The sequence below is a fragment of the Falco naumanni genome, chromosome 5, assembly GCF_017639655.2.
Source record: "Falco naumanni isolate bFalNau1 chromosome 5, bFalNau1.pat, whole genome shotgun sequence".
Classification (NCBI taxonomy): domain Eukaryota; kingdom Metazoa; phylum Chordata; class Aves; order Falconiformes; family Falconidae; genus Falco; species Falco naumanni.
Window position 1 is genome coordinate 23309613 of NC_054058.1, and position 26902 is coordinate 23336514.

At 48.4% G+C, this 26902-nt stretch overlaps 1 protein-coding gene across 1 annotated transcript; it reads left to right on the forward strand.

The window, feature by feature from the left end:
• Positions 1-3452: 3452 nt before the first annotated feature.
• ADA2 (adenosine deaminase 2) lies at positions 3453-26563 on the forward strand. The gene is made up of 10 exons (XM_040595764.1): positions 3453-3631; positions 4681-5006; positions 7902-8127; positions 15049-15259; positions 18344-18471; positions 19588-19678; positions 19979-20087; positions 21040-21197; positions 22069-22271; positions 23212-26563. Exons 2-10 carry the CDS (start codon positions 4694-4696, stop codon positions 23318-23320), a joined length of 1548 nt encoding a protein of 515 aa, XP_040451698.1. The 5' UTR covers positions 3453-3631; positions 4681-4693; the 3' UTR covers positions 23321-26563.
• Positions 26564-26902: the final 339 nt, after the last annotated feature.

Sequence of the window (26902 nt, forward strand, 5' to 3'; positions counted from 1 at the left end):
GTGACTGTCTTCCAGCTGCTTGTCCCACCTCACAGTCTTCCTCCCAAACCTGGAGTATGTCTCTTAGGCAGATTTGCTTTAAAACTGCAGCCATCTAGCCGCTGGCCCAGGGAACGTGGCTATTTCACCATCAGATACAGTAAATAATCACCACTGTCAGGCAGGGCAGCTAGGCAGGGAATTGGTCCTATTTCACAAATGAAGCAGCTGGCACAGAAAAGATAGCTAACTGGTAGACCTGTGAACACATTTCCCAGCTCCAGCCTTCTCTTCCTGGCCTTACAGTGCTACTTCCAGAGTATGGCTTAGACTTCAGCATGTTCAGAGAGGCTAGGAAGCTAAAAGACACCCCGACCCTCTGTACTACCAGAAACACTCCTTGGTTTGGATTTGGCTTATGCAAAATGGGTTGCCCAACACAAGAAACGCAGCCAGGTCTGCACCACCCCTAGATCTAACCTCTGCTGGATTTGTCATCACTGTAGCTTTTGTTGTCATCTACATGTGCTGCAGGGCTTTAAACTGGGGCTGAGATCTGCGGTGGCACACAGCAAGCTGATCCTCCGTGCAGAGGCTGCTGCAGAAAGATGGACTTTACAGGATGCTGTAAGGCACTGTGTGAAATGCCAAGCTGAAAGATGAAGTGAAACCTGCATGTTCCAACCCCGACGCTGCTGCTGCCTCTGCAGTCCCTTCCTGCGCTCCCACCACCGGGGACTGTCCATGCTCACCCTGGCAGCACAGCTGCAGCCAAGGGACTGAACACTGGGAGCAGACACCCAGCTGTGGCAGCAACAGGGAAGATGCAGAAGGGAGGGCAGGGGGAAACATGCTGGAGGAGATGGTAGTTGTCACCTCTGAGAAGCTTGAAGAGTTTGAAAAAAAAACCCCAGGTTTACATATGGAACTGAAACTGTACCAAGGGGAATTAACTGAGAGCACTAAGTAGTGGCCACCAGCTATTTAAAGCTTCACATGCATGTGATGTGCAGCTGGGTATAGAGAAAGGGCGTGCCTGCAGCTTGCACAGACATAGCCCTGACAGCTTTAAAACAGGGCTTTTGAACACTGCTTGGTACAGCTGCAGCAGCCAAGAGGTCAGCATGGGCTAGAAACCACCCAAGAAACCAGGGAATAGCTGGGATGTTTGAAGTAGGAGCAGGGCATGACCGGTGCCCTTATCAGCCCGAGCTAAACAGCAAGCGGGACCAGAGCTAGGGTGTTTAAGATTATTTCAAGACCCAGTCAAGACTGGACAGGAACTGCAATGACAGTCTTGTGGACAGACACACAGAGCTATTGCACAACCTCAAGACAGGCTATGCACTTCTCAGCAAGAATTCAAACTAGCCGAGAGATGCATCAGTGTGGAAATGACCCCTGTAACATTCCTTGTTGGTCCTTTATACAGGACAAGTCTTGCTATACCATGCCTTGGTTCCCAGGGAGGTTTGAAGCCAGAGCTGGGAATGTCTGCAGGTACTAGAGGAACCCAGGTCCTTCCACAAATGGGGCTCCTGGTTAGTGGCAACTGTAAGCTGAGTTGAGTTGTCCCATTCTCCTTCCTTCCACCCTTCACATCCAGACAGATCCTGCCTAAAAGCAATTGCAGTCTTATTTCACCAGTGCTGGCCTCCCTTGATTTTTGTTTTCAGAGCATGGACTACATTTTGATAGGGAGCAAAGCATCTCGAGTACTTTCTTATTTCCTAGCACAACCTTTGCAACAGCAAGTACAGCACTCTCCTGGCAATGGGTGTGATTGCTAACATGAAAGAGTCCCATTAAAGAAGTGTTTTAGCACTGGACTTTGGTTTTGGCCTTCAAACTCAATTTGACAGGATGAACCAGTGCTGCAGATCTCAGAAGCCCTCTGGCAGGCATTTCCAAGACCCCTGCCTGGCTCTGAGCTTCTATTTGAGGTCCTTTGCACGGCATTTTAACCCCTCTCAATGCTCCTCCCTGGGAACATGTCTCTAGTGCCCAATTGCTCACCGCAGAGACAGTTTTCTAACTGCCTAGCCTGAATTTGGTTTTATGGTCCTAACACCAGGCTTTACTACTTTGAGATAATTAAAGCAATTCCCTTCCTTTGCTTATATTGTTCCCTTGAAGGTATTTGTAGGCAGAATGCTTGTCCCTACTGAACCGTCCCTTTTCCACTCCACATGCTTCCCTCTGTGGTACCTCCCATCCTCAGGTTGCTTTTATCAACTAATAGTTACTGCAGAATGTAGCTGGGTCATCTTTCCGCTCCTCTGATCTCCCTTTGGGAGCAGGATCATCTCAAGACTCAAGAAAAACCCCGTCCTGCTGAGGAGCAGGCAATGGGCCACAGCCACCTTCCAGACATGCTGCCCTGGCTGGGGCTTGGAGAGCGCTGGGGAACCTTGGGTGATCCCTGCATGGATGCTGGGACTGATCTACTGATCTTGGTGACAGCAAAGGGTGAAGGGACCAGGAGAGGAGGAAAAGCTGGCAGATGTCCATCTGGAATATTCAGGGGGGCCTGTCCACTCTGCTTCCAATCTGTTGCGGGGGTGATAGCTAATGAAATTTAACATATTATTGACCAGATTGCACTTTCTCTACCTTGAAAACGATCTTGGTGACTGCTGTGGGTTGTTTTCAATAGTTCTTGGTTTACAAGATCTTTCTTTTTTTTATTAAAAAAATTAAAATCATTAAAATTTTTATTAAATTAAACCAAATGGACTTTGTTCTCCACTGGAAGCTGTTTATGTGACATCTGTTTTGAATAACTTTAAAACTCAGTCCATTCAACTGTGCAAAATAAAACGGTGAAATTACAGTATTATTTGTGATTTAAAAAAAAAAAAAAAAATCAGGCTGTACCCACCTCCACCTGATTTACTCCCCAGGCATGAGCTTAGCCCTGTGTACCCAGTGCAGCCCTGGTACAGCTGGTTGGATTGATGTTTGCCTGGTTCGCACATTAAAACTACTTTGACAAATTACTGTTTTCTCAGATAAAAAAATGCAAACCATTAGTAAGTAAAGTTTGCAGTGTTGTTGGCATTAAATACACGGTGCTCTACATCAGACTAGATACCCAAGCTCACGTGGAGTCCTAGGACAGCCTGAGCAGGGCTTAAGAGTTTCCCCGTACTGGGAATGCATGCCCAAGTGTTTCTTCCAGGATATTTAAAAGCTCTATATGCGTATCAGGGTACGTGGGAGGGCTGCACAGACAAGCCCCTGATTGCCTTGCTGGCAGTCAACGATAGGGCAGATTCCACCTCTGTTCTGTGAGGGAACTGGAGGGGTTCCCATAGGTGACCCTGCTGCTCTGGCCTCCCAGTTCCCAGCCCAGCTCCCTCCAGCTGCCTGCCTGGGTGCCTGTGTCCTGCTTTCTCATAACCTCCCCTGCCTCCTCCTCCTCTTTATATATTCATGAAGCAGTAGTGACAGAAATAAAAGCTGAGCAAGCCGGAGCAGCAGCACAGGAAGAGGAACTGTCTGCGCTGGTGGGTGCCTCTCTGCACTGCTGTGACGGATCCTGCCGCTTTATCTCTGCTGGGACAGTGCTGGCTCGCAAGAGATAACTGTTCCCTGCTCTCTCGGGCAGCAGCTGGATGAGCTCTGGATGCAAGGAGAAGGAAAGTTAACAGTAAGTGAGTCAGTCTCACCAGGGATAAGATAGCACCTTTTAGGATGTTTCTTTCTCTAAGTTCAGAGTCAGGCCTGATGCAGGGCTGCATCTACCCCCACTCTGTTCCCAGCAGATTGCTCCACCAGCATGCCTGTCTCCTGGGACCCACTGATGGGGCTGAGGGCATCCTGGTGGCCCCACGGGTGGAGGAGAGACTGGAAGCAAAAGATACGTGCACAAGCAGGGACTTGCCATGTAATTCACAGGGGACCGTTTCAAAATGTTGAGGCTTTCTCCAGCCTGCTTAGATCTGGAGAGATTGGTGTGGAGGGTCAGTAAAGCCTGGCGTTGAAGGATTATGTTGCAGCTGTGCTTTTTTGGGAAAGGCAGAGTTCTCATGTGCCCGTCTCCTGTGATCTCTTACTACTGCCGTGGTCTCCCTTCTGTCCTCTCTCTTCCTCAACTGCAGGGAAGGGACACACTTTGGTCACTGCAGAGGAAGCTTTGTGTTTTCTCCCTGCAAATTAACCCCTCTGATAGCTGGAATATACTATAAGGGTGCAACAAGGTCTTCTCTTGACCGTAGGGAATCAGGATCCGATTAGCTCAAGCAAAAACCAAAAGCACCTCAGGCGCTATGGCCCCCTGCTTCCCTCCCTGGGACACTAACAGCACAGCTGGCACCTTGTCACCAGCACCCCTTCTTTTGAGGGGGATCCATCCCAGCTTGCAAGGTGGAGTCCTGACCTCACCAATCCCCCCATCCCAGAGCTAGACCTTTGCCATAGTGCAGGTCTACATGATGTGCTGCCAGCCTGATCCAGGGAGCAGTATCTCTTCTCCACCCTGCCTGCAGCCTTGCTGTGTGCAATCAGCATCGCAGGGAATGTACAGATGCATGACCCTAAATACGAGGGATGTTTGTACCAGATGCTCCCCCCAGTACTGAGCATCCAATTAACCCGCTACTTCTGCAGGATGGGCCAATGGTTTAATATCCTAATGGGTCATTACTAAGATGTCACCTTCTGACCTGTGCTAATGCTCCAATCTTCTCCTACTCCTAGGTGCAGCTCAAAGATGAAGCCTCCATCTGGGCAAGGCATAAGGCTGGCATGCTTTCTCCTGAATTTGGCTTCCCTCTGCCTTCCCACCCCACTCTGGAAGGATCGGAACTCCCTAATGCAGGAGGAGAAAGCCCATCAGACAGGTGACAATTTGGTGCTGAGTAGACAAGAACAGCAGCTCAGTACAAAGCTTGTAAACCTCAAGAAGAAGGAGGTTGCGACAGCCATAATGACGGGACGATTTCCTCCAAGCATGCACTTCTTTCGGGCAAAAGACCTCATTGATCAGAGTGCAGTGTTCAGCATCTTAAAGCGCATGCCAAAAGGTAGGCTTGGCCTAAGAGTCGCTCATCTTATTCATCCTCCTTTTGCTTTTATGGCAGAGCCGGGACAAAGCACGAGGTGTGGCAGACAAGCTTACAAGAGCTGTAAATCGTGCTTGCTGTGTTCCAGGAAGAGCCTTGCCTCCGAGTTTGGGGATGGGGCAGTGGGAGAGAGGAAGAGGGGGATGGACTGGATGAATGCACATTTCCAGCAATTGTAGCATTTGGTGTAACTCACAATACGAATCCTTCAGCCTTTCAAGTGTGGAGAAAGGGCAGAGGAAGTAAAGAGAAAACGACATCAGATGCATGCTCTGCATATTCTAGCCAGGGCTTTTCCTTTTTCCACATACACATACCACAGACATGCTACAAACCTTTGTCTTAGCCCACATCTTAGCCAGAAATGCTGTATCCCCCAATAAGTCTTTCTGCAGGTGGTCCTGTAGCAGACTTGGAAGTCTACTAGAAAGTCTGGGGGCACTAGAAGAGAAAGGTGTCTCCAGCACTACGAGTTTCCTTACTTGAATGCAAGTCAAAGCCTGTGTTGATGTGACCTGTAGAATATGATATAAAAGCTACTGTATTCTCTCAGTCTTTCTTAATCAGGTTCTGGTCTGTGTACTTATAGGAGATCTCTGCTTGTAAAGGCAGGTATTTCTCATCTTTGGAGCTGTTGTTTCGCCCCTGTTGTGCAGCAGGCTATGTGCTAATGGGCTCCCACGCCCTGTACCAAGAGGTTTCTGTACTCTGAAGCACACACACAGTTTTAAAGGCCTTTGGACCATTTTAGTTAGATAGCAGCATGAAGTTGTCCAATACCTTCACTGCACAGGATGGCACATCCTCCAATGAGCAGCTGGGACACAGCAGTGTCTGAGCTTAGTACTCTGCGTTGCAATGGAGAGGGGGAGAGGATATTTTTAGCCAAGGTGAAATCTAAATCACTTAGGCTGGGTAGCAGGAAGCCTGATGTCCCCATGTACCTGACCTGCTGGCAGTTCAGCAGAGAGGCAGGAGGCTGAGGGGATCACAGGAGGAAACCTTGACTCCTGACTGACTGCTTTCTCCCTCTGCATCTCTGATTCAGTAAGGAAGTATTTGAACAAGGTGCCTTCTTTAACTAAAGATACAAGAAAGTTGCAGCAAACACTGTCAATACTCCTGCAACTCTGACCACTATGCTCACTCTTCCAGGTGGTCCCTTTTTAGATTCAGAATCCCATGGCCTTGCCCACATGGCTGCTGACCTGCTTTGGAAGATTTGCGGGTCAGCTTTTCCATAATGACATTTTTCACTTGCAAGGCTTGACACTGGCATGTGGATAAGAACAATCTTTCTCACTTCCCAGCTTGTCCCTTCCAGCATCTAGTATGGGATGAGGAACGCTGGCTTGCAGCATCCTATGTTACCATAAGGATAATGACAATTCTGATATACTAATCACTTTCATTACTGAATTGAGCAGTAAGGAATTTAGAAGTACCCTCCTCTTCACCTCCAATGGGGTATCTTTGATACCAAGGAGGAATCAAACAAAAAAAAATTAGAACTTTTTAATCCATATATTAAAACGAGTTCTCAGAATCTTTGTAAGAGCCAGAAGTTTTTAAAGCTAAGATCACATCCTTGTAGCTGCTTGAGTAGGACCTAGTCTTAGAGGCCTCGGTGTTGATCAGAGCCCCTGGAAATTGCTGTTGTTTCATGCACTACTGTAATTTCTGTTGCTGCTCACATAGGAAAGAGGGTGGCATTGCCAGTGAGAGGAAGGTCAGATCTAGAGAGCTGTGGCATGCCCATTCTGTTACACTAGCTCTGTTGAGAGTGGCAACCACAGTCACTCACATCTTAACAGTCAGACCCTCTGTAGTGGAAGATTATAGACATTATAGTCTGTATTATATTAGCCCACTCTAAGTTACAGCCTTGAAGTTTGTCTAACGTCACAAACATATCAGTCTTTTGTTTTGTTCTTGCTACTTATGTTCTCTCTTTATCCCTAAGGACACCAAAGCTATTTTGACTATGATGTCTCCCCTAGACTAACAAAATACATAATCTGTAAGACTTCAGCTCTCACCGTAACTTCTCTTCACAAATGTGAAGTTTAGTTCAAGCACCAATAAGAAAGCTCCACAAGAGGGGAGATTTTAGCAAAAAGAAAGGATGGGCTGAGGAAGGTGAGCATGCAGAGGATGCTTCCTACGCCAGGAAGACTGGCAGTTGCCAACATACTGCACAATAACGGAGCATCCCAGAGGCCCTTCATGCTGGCCAGCAGCAGACGTACGATATAAGTGAGCATGCTTTTGATAAGGCGTAGAAGTAGATTGCACTTCTGCATCTGAGTGCAATTCCCTGGTGTGTCATGGTCTGGGATTTTGGTATATGCCAGAGTTTCAAGGAGATGAAAGGAGAGACACAGACTAGGTGGAAAAACTGAGGCTGGGATACAAATGGCTTCTATACAGAAGCTTGCTTCAGGTCTGCCAGTCAGCTAGCATGCCTTGTAAACTGCCACCTACTGTGCGAGTTCCTCTTTAAATCAGTGGGGCCTGAGCCAGCTCACAGCAAAGTCTGTCTGAAAGACCTTTAATAACTGAGCATTTTGCATCCCAGCGGAGAAGCAGAGCTCCCTATCGATTTCCCCCCCCTCCCTCTGCTTGCAGGAGCTGTCATGCTCTGCCTGCCCTGTGTTTGATGTGGAGGGGGCCACATCCCCAGCATGAGGGAGGCAGAGCAGCCCCATAGTCTCTGCTGGGAGAGGTCACTCACAGCCATCTAGAAGCATTTTCCAGATGCCCCTGGATGGGCAAACTCAAACTATTATCTCATTAAACTTCGGTTCCTTCTTCTCAGCTGCCTTGCCTCATTAGGATATACTTTACCCCCAACAGGTGCTGTCTTACACCTGCATGACTATGCCATCCTGAGCATGGACTGGCTGGTGTACAATGCCACCTACCTCCCTGACTGCTACATCTGCTTCACCCACACGGGCACTGTTCGGTTTCACTTTTCCAAGCCTCACCCTCCTCACCCAGTGCCAGCCCAGTGCTCCCAGTGGGTTTTGCTGGAGACTTACCGCCAACAGCTGCGCAATGTGACAGAGTTTGATAGCAGGTGAGTGAAGAGAGCTGCAAGCCTACCAGTACCTCACAATTGCATTGTGTAGCCAGCAGGACCATTCTGGTCCAGCTTTCCCATTTGGTTGCTGCTCTGGAAGTGGGGAACGCCATGTAGGGCTGCATACATAGAACAAGCAAATAGCAATGTAAGAGCTTGAAGGTTGAAGCATTAAGTACACCAGAGAGACCATCAAAATTGAAGTTTTCTGTACAACCTCACTCTGGTCCTTTGTATAGACATGTTGAAGACTGGTTTAAGCAGATTTACGTCACCTGCTCCCACCTCTCTTCAGCAGCCAGGCTGGATGTACTCCTAGTATGGGACAGGGCTGTATGTGAAAGGACTAGCCTCATTCACTGAGGTACCCAGGAACAGGATATGAGGAAGTCAGGTAGCTGATGGACAGGCTCTCCCCCACATCAGAAAAGTGATTTGTAAAGTCATTGTTTTCACTCAGAGCAAGAAGTTGGGCAAACTACTCGTGTTAGTTACTACACTAGCAAAACCCCCCTCAAACAACCCAAAAGAAAAACCAACCCAAACTCCTACTTCAAACACCAACCTTGTTTTCTGAGGGCTACCTTTGAAACCCCAGTGGTACTCACCATACTGAAGCAAAAGGCACTCATTCCCAACAGGACCCTCAGGCACCAGGAACCGCAGCGTGCCCTCCTGCCCTCAGGTAAGGGGTTAGGTCTCAGTCTGGGCACTGGCTGAGCCAGTGAGCCCTACATACAAGTCCTCTGCCTGGTAACACTTTTCCCCCACTCAACACCCTCCTGCTGATGGAGCTTCTCCCATTACAGGTGAGACCTCCTACAGCTGTCCAGGAGCTCACACCTCAGATGGTTCCCCAAGGCATCGCTCCCTTGCAGGAGCTTCCCTCCCTGCAGGCAACTCCTACCTTCACTGCTGGCAGCCTTGGACCAGGACCAGGTGTTAGTTGGCTGCTCAGCAGCCACCTACCATTTATTTACTTACTTATCCCACTTAGGGGTGGGAGCAGCCTGGCTCCCCCTCCAGCTGGTGCTGACAAGGAAAAGGGAGCCCTATCTCCCCATCCAGGAGCCACTGATCCCAGGACAAAGTGCTGCCAAAAAGGCCAGGAGACAGCACGTAGTTCTGTGTGGCGTGCAGGGGGCTGGAGAGAGCATGCTAAATAATGCATGAAGTCAGACACTGAGTGATGAGGACAAAGGATAGTACTGAGTAGTGATCCATTCAGAGGGCACTGCCAGCCACAGCGCTCCAGGGGCTGGGATCCTGCATAAAAAAATAGTACGGGGTGTCATGTAATTACAGACAGTGTCACCACGCCAACACATGAGGAGAGGGCTGGATCAAGGAGATGCAGGTGACCCTAATTACAGCATTTCCTAAGTGAAACTTGATGGGTTTTACTGTAGTGCTCTTCAGTGAGGGTGTGTGCTCTTAAATAGAGTCCTCTTAACTCTTAGGGAGCTGGTATCTCCTCCACATGGAAGCTGTCTGGGATCTGTGCCCTACAGATCTGGGAAGGAGGTCAGGTTGGGAAGCTAAGGAGCTGCCAGACCTCTGGCATGGTATTGCCTTCCCTCCCCAACAACAGCAAGGGGCAGGGCAGAGGGAGCTGACTCGCCAGGGCACCCACCACCCCTCTCCTACAGAGGTCCAGAAGGAAAGTAATGCCAGACCCAGGATTCTTGATGTTTTATATCCTGAAGCTCAACTGCCCTGACAGATGATGGAAGAAATAAGATCCAGTGAAAAGTCACTTATCTATGTCTTCCAGAGAGAAAACTGGTTCCCCATTATCTCCCTTCTGTTTCTACTGGGAGCAATGAGGAGGGAAAGACCACAGCACCAGCTCTCTTCAACCCCACCAGGAGACCAGTAAATAACTGCAAGAGATTGCATTTTGAAACAGCTTCACTTTCTTAAAGTCCAAGCAATTGCACTGGCTATTTGAGAACTGTATCAGGAGCAACGCTTCAGTATATTTGGTTTTGGTTGCATTTCTGTAGTGTGATGTCCTTTTCTGGCTGAGACTAGGGGCCATGGCATCCTATACACCTGGGATGGTGGAGCTGTGCATTATTTGGTTCCTGATGTTCCTGTTTGGGAACATAACTTCTTTTCAGAGGCAGTGTTATCACATTCCTCTTCTTTTGTATTAGTTGTCTGACAATGCCTCGTAGTCACAAGTCAGAGCAGGACTTCAGGGTGGCAGTCACTGCACAGGGACATAAGACAGGTGCTGTTACAAGGGGTCTCCCCAAGGGCAGATAGGAAACTGAGGCAGAGACCAATGAAGTGATTTTCCTCAGCAAACGCCTGCCAGAGCCAAGTACGTACTTGGATGTCCTGCATCCTGGGTGCTCGGACTTAGCCAAATGAGTATGTTGTCCTTCATTTCTTGCCCTTCTGTGCTTATCACCACAACATCGCAGAGGAGTCATTTCACATAATGTGCAAACATGAACAACAGCCACATTGAAGCGCTTCCCCTCCTATTTTCATCTAATCCCCGGGTACTAGTCTAGGGGTTAGGAATGTTTTTTGGCTGTCTGGAAATAGGTCTCTAGCCAGGAATAGGCCCCAATCTGTTCTGCTTCTCAGTTTCTGGAAACTCTCCCAGTCTCTTGAACATGTGCATCCCAGGCTACCTCTTCCCTGCACTCCTCTTTGCCCTTGAGCACTGACAAGCTGAGAGAAAGCAGATGTCAGAGGAAGGAACGGATGGATAGTTGGGTGGTTTCAGGGAAGTATCAAGGGAATATGGCAGCAGGGAAGGGCTCTCATGCAAGACAGGGTGGATCAGCAAATGTGAAGGGAACAATGGAAATGTTTCCGAGAGGCTGCACCTCTTTCACCTTACTGCATTCCTGACCAGGAAGGGGTAAGGGAGAGAGGTATCTGCATTACATTTTTGCTGTTTGCATTTTTAGGTACATATGCATACATATACATACGTGTTATGGATGGAAGTCTTTATGTTTGTTTCCCTCGAAAGAAGCTTTAATCATTCCTATTCAAAATACACATCTTATGGGTCAAGACCCTGGAGTATTCTGTTACTGGTAAGCTTCCAGAAGGATGCTATTATGAGTGTCAGGAGACCACAGGCCAGGAGACAGAAAATGGAAGAGAATTTTGCTTTGAGATTTAAAATAAAAAATATTCCTCACTTATTTACTTCACAATCAGTTACGATATGGGAGAATGCCATTTTTTTCCTCAAGATGTAATATACTGTCCAGCATCTCCAAAGCAAGAGTATGCCCCTAGATATTTAGGGAAACAGCATTGACATTCCAGATATTTGTAAAATACCACCGCACACACTCCCCCATCAGTAGCCTGAGGATTAAGACCGTGCCTGACGGCGCAGCTCGGACGGCCCAATGGAGCTCTCTATCACCGGGATGAAGTCATCTGTGAGGGAGCTGACACCATGGCCAAGGCTGCGGGGACAACTCCCCTGGGCACTAGTGGCTGCCCGGACCGCCATCACCTTCCCCTCCGTGCCCTCCAACTGCCTTATCTCACAGAAAAATAGGGCAGTGTGTGCATTACAAGGGAAAAAAAAAAAAAAAAGAATAAAAATGCACTACAGAAACAAAGCACTCCACTCCCTCTACAAGTCTCCCCTTGGGGAGAAGAAGAAGGGATGAGAGAGAGAGAGAAAGAGAATGAACCACATGTGACAGATGTTAGTCACACTATTTAATGCACCACTGGAAGACATTCAGATACTACGGTGAGGAGAGGGTTATAATTACCCATCGAGAAAGAAAAAGAAGCAGGAGAAAGAATCCCTTTAAAAACAAGGCAACAAATCCATTCACTTCTGCATTATATAGCACAAGAAAGTAAAGGAATTAGGGGAGAAAGAACAGGAAAAGAGAAAGCAAAACCACAGCTGAAAATAAATAATCCTTAGCTGGTCGTTTTAGCTGTGCCCCTTTGGGCATATGCATTGCAATAGCATTGTTCAGTGCATATATGACATGACACGGAAGGCTATTTGTAGTCTGCACCTGATCACTGGTGAGGGCCCATTCCAGAAAAGAAGCAAAAAAATGTATTTATAAAGCTTTGCTTCATCTGCATGAGCTACTGATGGCAAAAGCCCCTGAACCCTTAGGAGATTATCCAGTTATCAAGGATGGATCACTATTACACAATAAATCTTCAACAGTTATAGGGATCAATAATCAGTCTCAAAGGAAAGGGGATTATAAAAAATGCACGATTTGATTTATGTGCTTTTAGGAGCAGGGCAGTGTGGGGATTTATTGCTGTTTCTAGCCCAAGAGCACAGGCTAAGTAAACAACTACAAGTTTGTACAGCTAGATTTAAAGGCAGGGAGCGGAGCCCTGTGTGCACTCATTGCTGGAGGAGCTGAGTTCTCACAGGACAAGGGGAGAATGCGGTGGGAGCCCGACTAACCGCCCGTCCTTATCTGAAACAAAGCTGCGTGGGGTGGCGAGAACGGGCTTGCACGGCCTTTTGATCCATGGGGAGGTTTTTCCCTCGGTGCTTGCAGGGCTGGTGGGAACAGCCCCACTCAGCTCCTGGCTTCAGGCAGGTGCTCTCCGCCGCTGTGCGGGGCTGGCACGGAACTGCCCTTTGGCCAGGAGGGGAGGGAAAAGTCTCTTTTCCCCAGCTCTTCCCACACCAAACCTCCTCTCCCCTCCCTGCTAAGCTGCAGCACACCCTTTCTGCCGGCGGCTGGCCTCCACCGCAGCTCTGGCAGCTGGATCAGCGCCTCCAGATGCCCCTGGCTCCTGCATTCCTGGTTTCTAGGGTGATGCTGTGGTGTCTCCCACTGCTGCGTACTCCCTGCTGCCCACCCGAAATGCCACCTGCCCCTGCCGTGGTCCAGCTTGGTCTCCTTTGGTTGCATGGAGTGCTTGAACAGTAGCTGGGGTCACCCCATGTCCTGTGATATGTCACCAAAGCCCCTGTTGTAATGTGCGGGAGGGCAGAGCTGAAGTTGCTGTGGAAACCTGAACTCTGAATTTTCCTGCCTGTTTGACATTTGAAAATCTCATCCTTAACATGGTATGAGCATCTCTTTATGTACAGTTTTGCTTCTAAAATTGTTCCCAGAAAAGAAATTAACAGAGTGAAGATGAAATGAAACTGCAGCTGCTGGGAGAGGGTCCTTAGAGAGGCAAATGCTGGGGGAATGGGCTCTGTTTTATGGGCAGGATGGAGGAACTCAAAAGGGATGTCCCTGCCTGGGATGTCTTAGTTTATGAGTTTGGACCAGATCACATTTTACATCTGTAGGAAGGAGGTTTTTAATTCCATCCACAGAAGCCTCCTGGAAGAAGATAATAGGAGTACAAATCAAACCCACACCTCCCATATAACAGAGCAGAGCACTGCATGAGGATGAGGGCCAAAACTTCAAACATGAAACATTATTAAAGATCAGTAGCTGTTACTGAGGGGAAACAATATACTCGGATGAAAGATGAAGCATGGCTGAAGGTATTTCTATCTGAATCTGATTAGTCCCTGACACGAGATAAGCATCAGGCCTGGCCAGACTGGTAAACCCACCTGCCTGCAAGCAACTGGCTCTGTAGCTTGCTGTGATGGCTTCAGTTTGTCCACCCAGGAGTGAAGGTGATCGCCCCCGTATTGCCATTTAGGCTTTGCCTACTGGCCTGAGAAATGTATTACAAACTCTTCTTCAGGTGGCCACCAGCAGCAGGAGGAGACCTGTTACCAGAGGCAAGGCTTGGGGCAGGATGAAGGCTATCAGCTTGTCAGAGGACAGTGTTGGGGCACAGACACTCACCACAGGGTGCGAGCTGTCACCCACCACTAGATAATCTTGCGATTACTGGCTTCCTTAAACTCTGCTTGATAAAACTACCCACCGCATCTCTGGATTTCTGAAAGAGGCTTATATGCCAGCTGAGCCTATGGAGGAAATAAATACCTTTCCGTCCCACTAAGGAAGAGCCCGGACCTTCGATTCTTATCAGTTGTTTGCCAGCAGACAATCTGGAGAAGTTACCAGCAAGGCAGGCAGGATATCAGCTTGTACCACTGGCAGGGGAAAAGGATTTTTGATTCACAGCCGTTTAGCCCCTGCTTATATTAGGTTACATAATTTGACAATATGAAGGTACCAGGGCAAGTTACAGGCTTAGTAAGTAGGTTGATGGTTTCCCGGTACGTGGCATCTCCTGGAGACTCAGTCTGCCTTTAGGTGGTGAACAGAGGGCTGGGTGTCATAACTCTTTACATGCATTGGAGATGTTTGTGAGAATATATTGTCTGCAGGAGTAATGTACGAGCCTAGTTTTGGATTAAGGATACCCCTGGGTAGCAGAGTGCAATTCTTACAATATAAAAACATCATACTTGCTTTCATAACCCTATTGCTCCTCAAGATTTTGCCCTCATAAAAGGAAGGGGCAAGTTTTGAACACCTAGTCTTACCCTGCTTGTAGCTCAACAAGTAGCATATGACTTTTTACCTGTCAGCTATTACCTGTACTAGTCGTTAGAGGAGTAAATACAGGTGTCAGAAAAATGACCTGAATGCTTCCTAGCTGCACCAGTTGTTGTTACACCGGTTGCACTGCAGCAGCAACAGGCTCAGAGTTAGACCTTGGGCCCCTATTGTGGCAGGAACAGCCTTGCACCTTTTCTTAGTCCTGCGCAAAGAACACGTGCCTCCTTCAGCACTGCCGCTGCCCTGCTGTGCCCCGGAACAGGTGGGTTGGGAGGGTGTCACGTCCGTCCGCAAAGCTTGGGCTCTGACAACAAAACTCACACCTGTCTCGGATGAAACCTCCTTCCTCCTGCACCAAACACCCAGCTGCCAGCCGGCGGCTTTTTGCATACTGAAAGCCAGTTGTCTTGTTTGTTCTTCTCATTCTTCCTCTTCTCTTTCTCCATTTGTACAGCTTGCTGAGAAACTTGACCCTGGTGACGGATGCCCCTGAGCTGGCGTACCCTTCTCAGACTTTCATTTGGAAAAGATTTGAAGAAGTCTTCCTCATTGCCTCTGGACTTATCTGCTATGCACCTGTGTTCAAGGCCTATTTCTACCAGGGGCTGCTGGAACTCTATGAAGATAACATACAGTATGTTGAGATAAGAGCTATCCTGCCTCCGGTACGTATTTTTTGGCTTCTCTAGTACTCTTTTAAATCCTTATTTTTCCATAAGTTTTCTCAAGCCCTATCTTGAATTTAGTTTTTGGATGTTTGCATACCTGCCTTTCTAAGGATGCTGGAAAACCTTGATCATATTCAAAGGTCTTTGTTGGAGATTTGCATAGGCAAGGGCTTGAAAGTAAGAGATGCTTTGTTCTTAATGGCTGAGGAAGATACCTACTGTGGCAACAGCACAAAACTGCGTTGTAAAGGCTGACTGAGAGCTGTGTTGAAAACTTGCTGGTTGGGAAGATTATCTCGGCTTTGTCTGCACCAGAATCACCTGTTCTGTAGCAGCTCTTCTGGAACAATTTCCCATCTTGAACAGAGACTTATTCTGGAATAGTTACTTTAAATCCACAGCTTATTTCAGAATGATTTCTCTGAGCAGGCTAGTAAACCAACTGGCAAAGCACTGTCTTCCATAGTTATGCAGACAACATAAAAATTTGGCTATGTACGTGAAATACAACTGCTCCTTTCATTGCCACTAATGCTAAAATCCAGTAGTGATAGTTTAGGCCTTTCTCTCTGCATGTCAGCCGGAGCTGGTCAGATTGTCCTGCAGCCCTACACTGCCTCACCGCCTTCCCAAGCACTAGCAGGCCCCACCACTGTTCTTTGGCTGTGATGGTTCCCACTTTCCCAGTGGCTATTTTGACACTACAGGCACACCTTTTCCATACACTTCTCCAGACCAGCTCCAAATGGGTCACCATGGGGGTGGGAGCTCTGTCAGAGAGGCAAATGCCTTACGAAATCAAATGAACCAGGGCTGCTGCTCCTTACCATAGCACCTACCCCCACATTCTTAACAGTCCGTTGCAAGGGGAACAAAGCTGCTGTGCAAGGTCCATCCAGCAGCAGCTGAAGGACAAGGTGGTGGTGATGGGTTGTGTGTGGGAATGCAGGTAGCAGCTTGCTGCTGGCACCACAGCCATACTGATGACCTGCTTATGGCCCAACTCCCAAACGTGCCTGCTAGCAACTTCCTTAAACCATTGCCCTTGCATGCAATGGCTCATGGGCTCCAGCTTACTGCAGATGAATGTCTGTACCCCAGCAAGAACCGCTGCTGCTGGGCAGCTCTGCAGCCACCCTATCAGCAGACAGGCAGGTGCTGTGACAAATTTGGAGGCTGATCTAGCTTTGTGCATGCCTCCCCCCAACAGCTGGAGAGTGGGGCTGCTAACCCTGCCTTGCTGTGGCTTCGTCTGGCCCCATAGCAAAACAGGTCTCAGTGTCAGGGCTGCAGGCTGGCACTCTGTCATGCCTGAGATGAGAAGGGTTTATTGAAAAGAGAAAGAAAAAAAAAAAAAAAAGAGGTGGAGAAAACCACAAAGCTTATATGTATCTTACTTTGCTGGGGGTTGGTTATGGGCCAGTTGCTCGGAACTCAGTTACCATCTGTCTTTGGGGTACCTGGAAAGAGAATATAACACAATGTCAAAATTCCTGTGCTGTGAGACAGCGTGAGTGCTGGCATCCTCCCAGGTTACACAGGTTTCCGGGCCAAGAGTTTCTGCAATGATACAAGCGCGTGGGCCTGACTGGAAAATACCCTGCCTTTACCGGCAGCCCTTAGACATGGTTGTAATGTCTTTTGAAGAGAGGCTTGGCAGGGAAGATTTGCTTCCCATCCAGCCCCTAATGCTGGCTTCAGGCATGGGAGCTTCCAGAGCCCCAGGGCTTTCTTGAGGTGCTGCGAGGTACAGGCGGGCAGGCTGCCTGAAGCCCAGGTAGCGCTGCAAGGAGCTGTGGGCATGCTGGGCTGCTGGCTCCCATGGGCAGTGCCGGCAGGGAAGTGCCAGCTGGGCTGGAGCAGGGGAGAGGGAGTGGAAACACTTCATTGTGAAAGTCAAGGTGAGCAGGGTGTGACAGGAGTAGCGAGGTGCTTGTCTGGCTGGAGATCCTCTGCAAGGTTTGGCCAACAGCGCTGACACTTGCAAAAGCTCGCCTCACAGCAAAGCCCGCCAGAAGCAGCCCCTGAAGTAAAGTAAATGAAAGCTGAGATTTAGTGCGAAACAGCAAACATTGTGGAAAAGCCCCCCAAACCCAGCTGTGTTTGCAAATTCAGCTGTGCAAAGTCTCACATTCCCATGGGCTGCAGCAGGGGAAAATTCCCTCTGAGCGCCTGTGGCCACCCCACGGCTGCTGGTGCCTGCGAGGGGGATGCCACAGCGTGATGGGGTGTGGGGGCTTAGTGAGGAGCATCACTGCAAGGGGCAGCACCGAAGGGAAAGTATGAAGGTGGAGTGTACCAGCTGAAGGGTGGAGGACAAGGGTGAAAGAGAGAAGATGTGGATAAAAAAAGGATAAGAAGGGAACAGACGGAGTGATTTCAGCCACTGTTTGTGAGTGACTCCAGGCAGGGCCTTTGTGGATTAGTATCAACTGGGGCATGCAGGGTCTACAGCCCCGCTGAAATCAGGGCAAAAGCCCTGTGTATAGCCCTGGTAGTGAGGAACTCACAAAGCTGATGAGACAGAGCATGCCAAAAGGATTATTTTTCCCAGTTTGCAGCCAGAGAACTGGGAAACCATGGCAAGACTAAATGACTGACTTAAGGTCACGGAGCAAACCTCTGGCAGAGGGGAGCAGAAGCCCAGCCCAGCTGGTAGCTTATGGAGCTCAGACCTCTGCATGCCCTGGGGCTGCCTTGGCTGACAGACTGCCACTGCAAGGCACAGAGCGCATGTGAGCTGCCAGGCGGCTGGACAAAACGCTCCAGCATTTGATATAGATGTGAGTAAGGGGTCATGGTCTCCTCTGGGTACTCAAGGGCACTCGCTTGCCATGTCTGAACATGGAGAAACTTGTTTCTTGTATCACATAGGAGGGACGAAAACCACTCCGTGGTTCTTGCCAGCTGGTAAAGGCTTCAAGAAGAAAATGTTCTGCACAGATTTAACGGCTTTTTTCTGCCCTGTTGCCAGGACCGCAGCACATTGCTTCTCCCAAGGTTTTCTTTAGTTCATTTCTCTCACCCTCCAGTGAAACACCTCTTCCAACTTCTGCTTGCCATGTGCTTTTCATCCTGCAGGTGTATGAACTGGATGGCACCCGGCACAATAAATCATGGTCCGTGGCAACCTACCAGGAAGTGATCAGGCATTTTACGAAGGAGCACCCTGACTTTCTTGGAGCCAAAATTATATTTACAGCACACAGGTAGAGGCTGAGCGAGGCTAAGAGTAGCTGTGCATGGCTGGCTGTGCTATGGTGGAGGTGGTGGTGGGGGAGAGGGGTCCAGGCCAGGAGAAGCGATGCTGAGGGCTGGGCTGAAGTGCCACAGTTGGTTAGCAGTGCCCACGTGTCATCAGACCCAGGGTGTTGAGTCCCAGAGCATTCCCTGGCACATGTAAAAGGCTAAGGATGAGAAATCATCTATATAAGTCTGCATACGTGCAAAGCGACCAGGGTTAGCTCATGGTGTGCGCCAGAGAGACGAGCGTCTGTGAACCTCAGGTCTGGGAATGAGCAAGGGGAGGGCTGCTCGAGTGTGTGCGTGTCCAAGCTGTGCACGCTCTCTTCCCAAGCCTAGAGGTACTCCCCCTCTCTACGGAAGCTGAAGCAGTGACAGCAGTACCCGAGTGTGGGCACTCGGTATTGCAAAGGTCCTTGTGGAACCCTGCAAATGTGGTTCTCCCGGCAGCCTTTGTATGGTATGTTCATGCTGCTGTTCGCAGGCGGGCACAAGGCTGTTCTCCAAGTCAGCCAGATGCTATGAAGTCATGTGAGGTGATCCTGAGCAAATATAACAGACCTCTCAGCAGCACTTACTCACTCCAGCTCAGCACGACGCTGTTCCCAGTTCAGAGCTGGCTTGCCTCTGGCCAACTTGGGTATGGACAGAGTCTGTCTGCAAAAAGCACTGTGATGTTGAAGTTCAATAGGACTGGAAGAATTCTAAATGTAAAGCTCTCTTGAAATGCAGTTACCATCCCACCTCCCAGCAAAACAGTTGAGAGGAAAAAAAAAATCTAAACATTTTTTCTCCATGCTGTTGCGTTCCCTGCTTGGTATATGGGAAAGCCAATGAGTCAGACAAGCATGCCTCAACTCAAGTGACAGCAGGGTCTAGCCAGGCATTTCCTGGTCATTCAGGGGTTTCCTTTCACAATATCAATTTTCTACTGCTATTACTCTGGAGACCTGAAGCTGCTGTCAGATTCAGGAGCAACTTGCATTTTGGAAATACCCCTGGGGGCCCCATTTCACAACTCAAACCCAAGGCAGGCCTGTGGGAGTGAGCCTCTGCACCGCTTTCTTTCTCTTGCTCTTTAGGATGCTGAATGTTTCCCAGATTAAAGAAGCCATCGTCACTGCCATGGCTCTCAGAGCCCGCTTCCCAGACACCGTGGCAGGCTTCGATCTGGTAACTGTGTTTCTTCTGTGGCTTTGTGTTAACCCCTAGACGTGCACTATAACTACATGTATAATATGGCATACGTTTTAGACCAGAACCAATTCCTCTACTTCTCTGCTGAAATTATTGTAAATGAATCACAAATCCTTCAACTAAGGATTTTGTTGAGGGCAGTTGACAAAATCCCCTGAATCAACTCCCTACCCAACAGCACTGTAATTTCAGTACAGTTGGCACTTGGTGATATACAGCTGTGAGTCCCACCATCTTCCAGAGCATGTTCAAAACCACCTTTCCTCTTTCCCCCAGGTTGGCAATGAGGATGAAGGTCATTCTTTATGGGACCTGAAGGATGCCCTGACCATGCCATATTCCCTGGGGGTCAACTTGCCATACTTTTTCCATGCTGGCGAGACTGGTAAGCGTGAGGACTCAGGGACTGTTATTGCTTGCAGAGGCAAGAAGTCTTGCAAAGCACAGAAACAGCAAACCTGGCTGTATCAAGATGATACGTGTTTGTATACATGTATATATAAGTGGTCTTCCCTATGCTTCTCCCCATATCAGCTTGTTGCTGTAGCATTCCTACATGGCACCTCCCCTACCTGCTCCCTGCTCTTGACTGTAGGCTTCATGTTGCTCAGCGCCTTTGCCCTCTGTGTGACATGGAGTCATGCTGCAAGAATTATTGCTGGTAGCCGTTTCCTCCTCAGAGCTGTGCTCACCTCCCATCCACAGCAGCAGCAGCAGAATCCCTCAACCACTATTTTATATGTTAAGGTGAAGGAATGTCTAGCCAGCCTCAGGTCTTAACTGAATACACTCATCAAAGTAACTGTCACCCTTCATTCCTGGGGCAATGCATTATTAGCAATATATTATTCAGTCCGTGTGGGTGGGATTTATCCTAACCATGCATGACAGTTGTGTCTAATTTGTGTTATGCTTATTGCATGTTGGCATCTACAGAGAAGATGTCTACATCTGAACTGTAACTCTAGGCTCACTTTATAGCCATGGACAGTAACAAGCACTTCTGAGGCACAATGCATCTCATCATAATACACAGGCTATTCCACAGAAATTATTACTTCTCTCCATTGGCTATGAATGGAGATGAGCATGATTAGCTTAGCTGTAAGAGCAATACTATTGACATCTAAAGCCAGGTGAGATGAGTGGGTATCTGTGCTGGGCAATGTCCTGGGCAAATTTGGATTCCTGTTTCACTGAAAATGCAAAGTGGGAACTCAGAGTTTAAGCAACCCTCTTGCCTTGCAACTGGGACATTTATTAACAAAATAATCTAGCTGTTTGAGAAGATACATTTGCTCACAGCACTGCAGTGATTCTTACTTGTCTCTACTCAGACTGGCAGGGCACCTCTGTAGACAATAATGTGCTGGATGCATTGCTACTGAATACCAGTCGGATTGGCCATGGACTTGCCCTCATTAAACACCCTGTAGCCAAAAGTTTGTCTCTGAGGAGGGATGTTCCTGTAGAAGTCTGTCCTATCTCCAACCAGGTATGTTGGTAAAAGCTTAGGTCTTGGGGCTGGGACACTGGAATGGGCCTTTACCATAGCAATGAGGACCAGCAGGGAGCTGGGGGCAGCTAGACGTTTTGTCGCACTCAGGCTGGCTCAGTTTCCTTTGCACCACATCACACTGCAGCCTACTATGTAGACACATCCTGTGTATATATAAGGTTTGTAATGCCAGTCAGTTCAAAACCCTTTAAATTCCTGTCCAGAGGAACCTGGGAAGGCAGTCCTCCCTAGGGGAGATGAGGCCCAGAGCCAGGGAGGTGCCTAAAGAGACATAGTGGAAAATACTTCAAAGCCAGGAGAGCCAGAGGCTGAGAAGCTGGGATTGTACCTGGAAGTCTTCTGGTTTTGTAGAATTCATAACCATGGAGAACTCTTTTGCAACACATTAGTGTGCTGCCCATTGTCCCCTGGATGCAGCAGAAAGGATGCCCTGGGCTAGATATGTACCAGTGTGAGCCTTGAGGTAGAGAACCCCTGATACCAGCTCCAGATGCCCTGGGCTAGGCATCATGGCAAATACATAACCAGAAGACTGTTCCTGAAATGCTCACAGTCAAATTGTTATAAATAACCAGAAGTTATTCATCCCACTGGCCTTGATTTAGGCGATTAATTTAAGAAACTCATCTCCTTGTATAGTCAGTGGAGACAAGTAGTCTCCCTCTGCAGCTTTTCAGAGCAGAATGCCTAACACAGTCTGAACAGCCCTCTGGAGGCTCTTCCTCCCTCATGACTACCTGCTGACAGAAGCGGCTATAGCAGGTATGGAGTGCGACGAGTGTTGTAATGCAAACATGGCTACAGCAATAACCTGATGTGATGCTGTCTCCCACCCTTCCCCGCCAAGGTCCTGCTGTTGGTAGCTGACTTGCGGAGCCACCCTGCAGCTGTCCTCATGGCTGAAGGACACCCCATTGTGATCAGCCCCGATGATCCCCCTATCTTTGGGGCAAAGGGAGTCTCCTATGACTTCTATGAGGTGTTCATGGCCATCGGAGGGATGAGTGCCGACCTGAGGACCTTAAAACAACTTGCACTCAACTCCATAAAGTAAGTTCCTTGCCTCTCTCATCCAGCCATAGTAATGCTAAGGGGACTATCAGCTTGCTCCCTGGAAACCCATTGTATTTGGTTTTGGCCCCAGAGTCTCCTCTGCCACGTGAACTGGGCTGCCATTAACCCAAAGTCTCCTCTGCATGTCTCCTCCAAGGGCAGGACACAGGGGCCCCTGAGGCTCCCCTGCCCATGCCGTTGAGTGCCTTTCTTTAACTCGGTGTCTCTGTTCATTCCTCCTTTTCCATCCTTTGCAAACTTGCCTCCAGCACTTGGTTCTGGTTATGGGGGAAAGCTCATGTCTTCGTATCGCTTGTCTATTTCTGCCAAAACTTGGCTTGCTGTGGCATTTGCCACGGCCAGCTGGGGAAACACAGGAAAACAATCTACCAGCATGTAGCTTGTGTGTGTTTAGCCACTTCTTCTGTTTATCTGGATAGCTCTGAATGTCCCAAAATAGTTTGAATGTGGTGCCCAGGGCCTTTCTACACATTCCAAGAGCTTTGTCTGTTTGCCAAATCCCATGACAGTCCTTGTGTCAATCCCAAGTCTCCGCATGGCCAGGGAGAGAACAAATACTCTTATTTCCTACTAATTTGGACCCAGCCCAAGGCACATCTGAAAGCAACAGCAGTGCTGTCTCTTCTGTACTAGTCACTGGGTGCCACCCAGCGATCTCCAGCTTACACAGACTGAGCTGTTTGTCCTCATGGTGCAGGACTCGGTAGCTGTTGATCTGGCTATGACACTTCTTGTTCTAGCACGAGCCCAGCTGGCAGGAGTGCAAAGCTCTTTACACTACGTTACTCTCTGCAGTGTAGGCATGCCCTGCAAGGGTTAATCTGTTGCTGCTTCCTGCCTTTTCATTTTGGTCACTGATCTTGAAATAGCTGCCCCCTTGTCTCCTGTCTTATACTGACTTTTCTCCTCCTCACAGATACAGTGCCATGCTACCAGATGAAAAAGCCAAGGCCAAAGATGTCTGGCAGAAAAAATGGGACCAATTTGTGGCTGACCTCTCTGATAGCTTTTTGAGGGAGCTTTAGAGGGAAGGAGACACATCTCAGAAGGCATTTGGCAAGCCAGAGCGAGCCAGGCTTATTGCTAAGAGGGAGACTGCTTCCTCCATGTGACCTGAGCAGATGAATGAACCTCAAAGTCTCACCTGGCAATGGGCGATTCTGGTAAGCTAGGCTTAACAGGCTTAAGGCTAAGAATGGGCTGAACTATCCTGTGAAAGTCATGGGCTGGAGGTAAAAGGGAACAGTGAGCCCTTACAGCAACAACAAAAGAACACCCCACACAAAATAGTCATAACCATTAAAAATTGGCAATGACCAAAATCCTGACACCCTTATTTAGGAAAAGCAGGCTTTCTAATTAGAGTTAGCAGGAGACTGCCAGCATGAGGACCTCTGAATTTCACCTTATCATTACAAAATGCAGACCTTGTCCGGAAACAGCTAAGACAAACATCCAACCATTTGGGACACTGACCTTCATGAGAGTAAGGACTGAAAATTACTCTTGTTATGTTTAACCCTGGGCCTGCTGCCAAAATAGCACTGCTAGGTCGAAGAACCAGTCATAGGTCTGATGTCTGCTATTTCAGGACCTACCATGGCTGGAAACGAGCTGATGGAACTTGCTCCCAGAACATTTAAGCCTGGTTGCACAGTGACCATAAAGCCAAGAAGAGGTGCCTCAGTTCCCAAAGCAAAATCTTTTCCTGTCCTCTGGTCAGAAGGAAGCCAAAACACTTTTCAGCTGAGAAAAAACATCCTGGCTTCCTCCATCCAGCTTAATTGAAACTGTCCCCCTGCACTGGGCCATATTACCATAAGGCCTTTGCATTTATAGGAAACACCTTTTGATTTCATGGGGTTCTGCTACCAGCCTTTGCTGCCTAACTCAGAGTGCAAATGTGCCCTCATTCAGCCTGTTAGACAGATTTCCACCTTGGTAGAGAGCTACTCTCACATTGTGGGTATCCATAGTGGTCACTTCGACCTCTGTAGTTTCCAGCTCTTTAGCAAAAAGGTATTGCAGAAAACACAGAATAAATAGTGTCATGACAAGCAAATTCCCTTTCTTAACATCATCCAAAATATCAGGAAAAAACTAATTGCAGCTAGATTAAAAAAAAAAAAATCTTCATCAGGATTCTAAATAAATTCAGCAAAATCCTTTGGCACACATATCCCAAGTACACAGCCAGGATCCACCAGTGTCTCTCCCTGACTTCAGTACAGTTATGCTGGTCTGCATCAGCCAGGGGAGAATTTACAGAAGTTCCCGCTGAAAGACATCTCCCTCCTCTGAGCCACAGGCTTGTGAGGACTGTCATTTCCTGACCTGACCAGCTTGGGCAAATTGGCTCTCATTCTGTTTTCTGCTAATTGTCTCAAGCTGCCTGCCCATAGTGTTTATTTCCACTGACCTTGCTTAAAACACCTTAGCAGGAGGCAAATATACTCACTACAGAAGCAGATCAAGCTGTGCAGCCCATGTTAAATTGCCCATGTTTCACAGGCTGCAAGTTCACCTCCAGTCATCTCAGGGAAAACAAAAAACCAAAACAGCCCACACTACAAACCCCACAACAAGGAACAAATAAAACCACAAGAAACCAAAGGTCTCTATATTGCAACAGTCAGCAACACAAACCACAGAAAGCAACAAGTGAGAACCCAGTCACAGACCTCACTAACCCGCAGGGTTCGGTGCCTCACACCCCAGCCCTGTTACAGCCACAGCTGCCTCTGCCCCAGCTCTCTGCCCACATGCCCCACACCGTCCTCTGCAGCACCAGCAGCTGCTCTTTGCAGGCTTAAATCCCGGGCCTTGATGCAGGTTTGACGAGCTTTATACTGAAGGAGGAGCCAGAGTAGAGCCACCTTCCCTCCTCCTCCATGGATGTTGTGTACAGAGCGCAGTCTAAAGTCCCCAAGGTAGGCTTTGGTCATGGTCAGATTATAAATGCTGACTTGGGAAATGCCTTATTTATAATGCTGCTGAGGGAGACTGCTGCAAACAGGTGGACTGGCTGCTAACTAGTGACCCAAAGCCATGTCCCTCTCAGCTCCCTGATCTTTTGCCTTTGCTATATGTGGATGGGTGAAGAACTTTTACTTGCCCTGAGTTGATTCTCCCTTAAGTAAGCCTCTTCGCTGCCAAGGTGAAGCTAATCATTACAGAGCCAGTGTGGGAGAAGCTGGGTTCCTCAATACAGGTTGACCCATGTCCCTTCCTCTTCTGCTGCTGCGGAAAGGTTTCAGCTCTTGCCAAGCACGGTCTCTTGAGGGCTTGACCAACTGATGGCTTTTTGGTTACCTGTAGTGCTCCCTCCTCACAACCCATGCTAGCAGCGTGACTAGATCTTCTGTTTGCCAAACACTTGCTGGGTCCAGTTTACCTGCTGTGCCCAGTTTGTTCTTGCCTTCCCAGGAAAAGCCTGTTGTGTGCTTGGCCATTTACCTACTTTGCATCAGGAACTGCGACGTGATGTGGCCCGGTGTCTGGAGCCATCAGTGGGTGATGCTGTTTGGAATTACAGCACAAAAATCACTGGGGTTTAAAATCGTACAGGTCTGAGGTGATCTTAAGGTGAAAACCTCAGAAAGTTGAGGCCTGACTCTACAGGGCTGTGCTTGGTTTTGTGACTAGCCTAGTGACTCTGCTTCTGCTGATGGTATTCCTCTTGGGGTTGGTCAGATAGCAGAAGCTTTTCCATCCTGATCACATATTTTTAAATGTGAACCTGAACCACAATGGAATATCTGAATGGATTGATCTTTGTTGGATGGATCAAGACTGACTCCAGTGGCGTAGCCTTCCTTGTACTCCTCCTTGAACAGGGCATTGCCATGTCTGGTGACTGGGGCTTCCCAAAAGTCCTCGTGGGAAGTAGCTGGGCTTTAACCATTCTTAGGGCCTTAGTGAGTCTGACAGGAGGGCCAGCCTGCTTTACTGCTGGGGATCAGCTCTGCCTTAGACTGAGCCTTTGTTTGGAGAAAGGTACAAATGGAGAAACCCAGACGGCATTCTCACCTCTCTGACTGCAGGTGTTCACAAAAGGAGGGATTTAGGCTGGACCGCAGCAGTTAAGAAAGATCAATCCATTCAGATATCCTCAAAGCTTTGGGTAAATTTGGCTGCGGAGCTTCACTGAGACTCAGCTTTTGAGCATTTGCAGTAACTTTTCAAGGATTTTGCTTCCAGTCCATTCCTTTATCCTCAGTACCTTGGCTCCCTGCTCACATTTGTTGGGAAATACATTGCATACATAATGCTTTCTTGCCTGTCTCTTTCAGAACATAGTATATATTTAAAATTTTAAACCTCTTTTAAGTTGTGGGGTTTATTTTCCCTCCCCCAGTTAAAAAGAACTGGGGATGCCTGTGTTTGACGTGAGGTTTTAATTTGGAGTGTGCATTGGAGGGGGATGTTTCACATCACTTAACCTGGAGTACAGTTATCAGGGAGTCTGAAATGTCTTCACAGCATGCTGCAAAGGGCAATTTGATCCATGGGGCTAACACGCTGTGGAGTCAAGCCCAAGCCACTTGGCAGAGACAAGACACGAAGTCCTCCAGCCCCCCCCTTCCCCAAACCACACAGCAGCTGCA

Bases quoted from the DNA above. Each gene is read 5' to 3' on its own strand.
- ADA2 (XM_040595764.1), top strand. From the start codon at position 4,694: ATGAAGCCTCCATCTGGGCAAGGCATAAGGCTGGCATGCTTTCTCCTG. The intron at 8,128-15,048 runs GTGAGTGAAGAG...CCATTTGTACAG, and splicing joins GTGACAGAGTTTGATAGCAG to CTTGCTGAGAAACTTGACCC. The intron at 18,472-19,587 runs GTAGAGGCTGAG...CTTGCTCTTTAG, and splicing joins ATTATATTTACAGCACACAG to GATGCTGAATGTTTCCCAGA.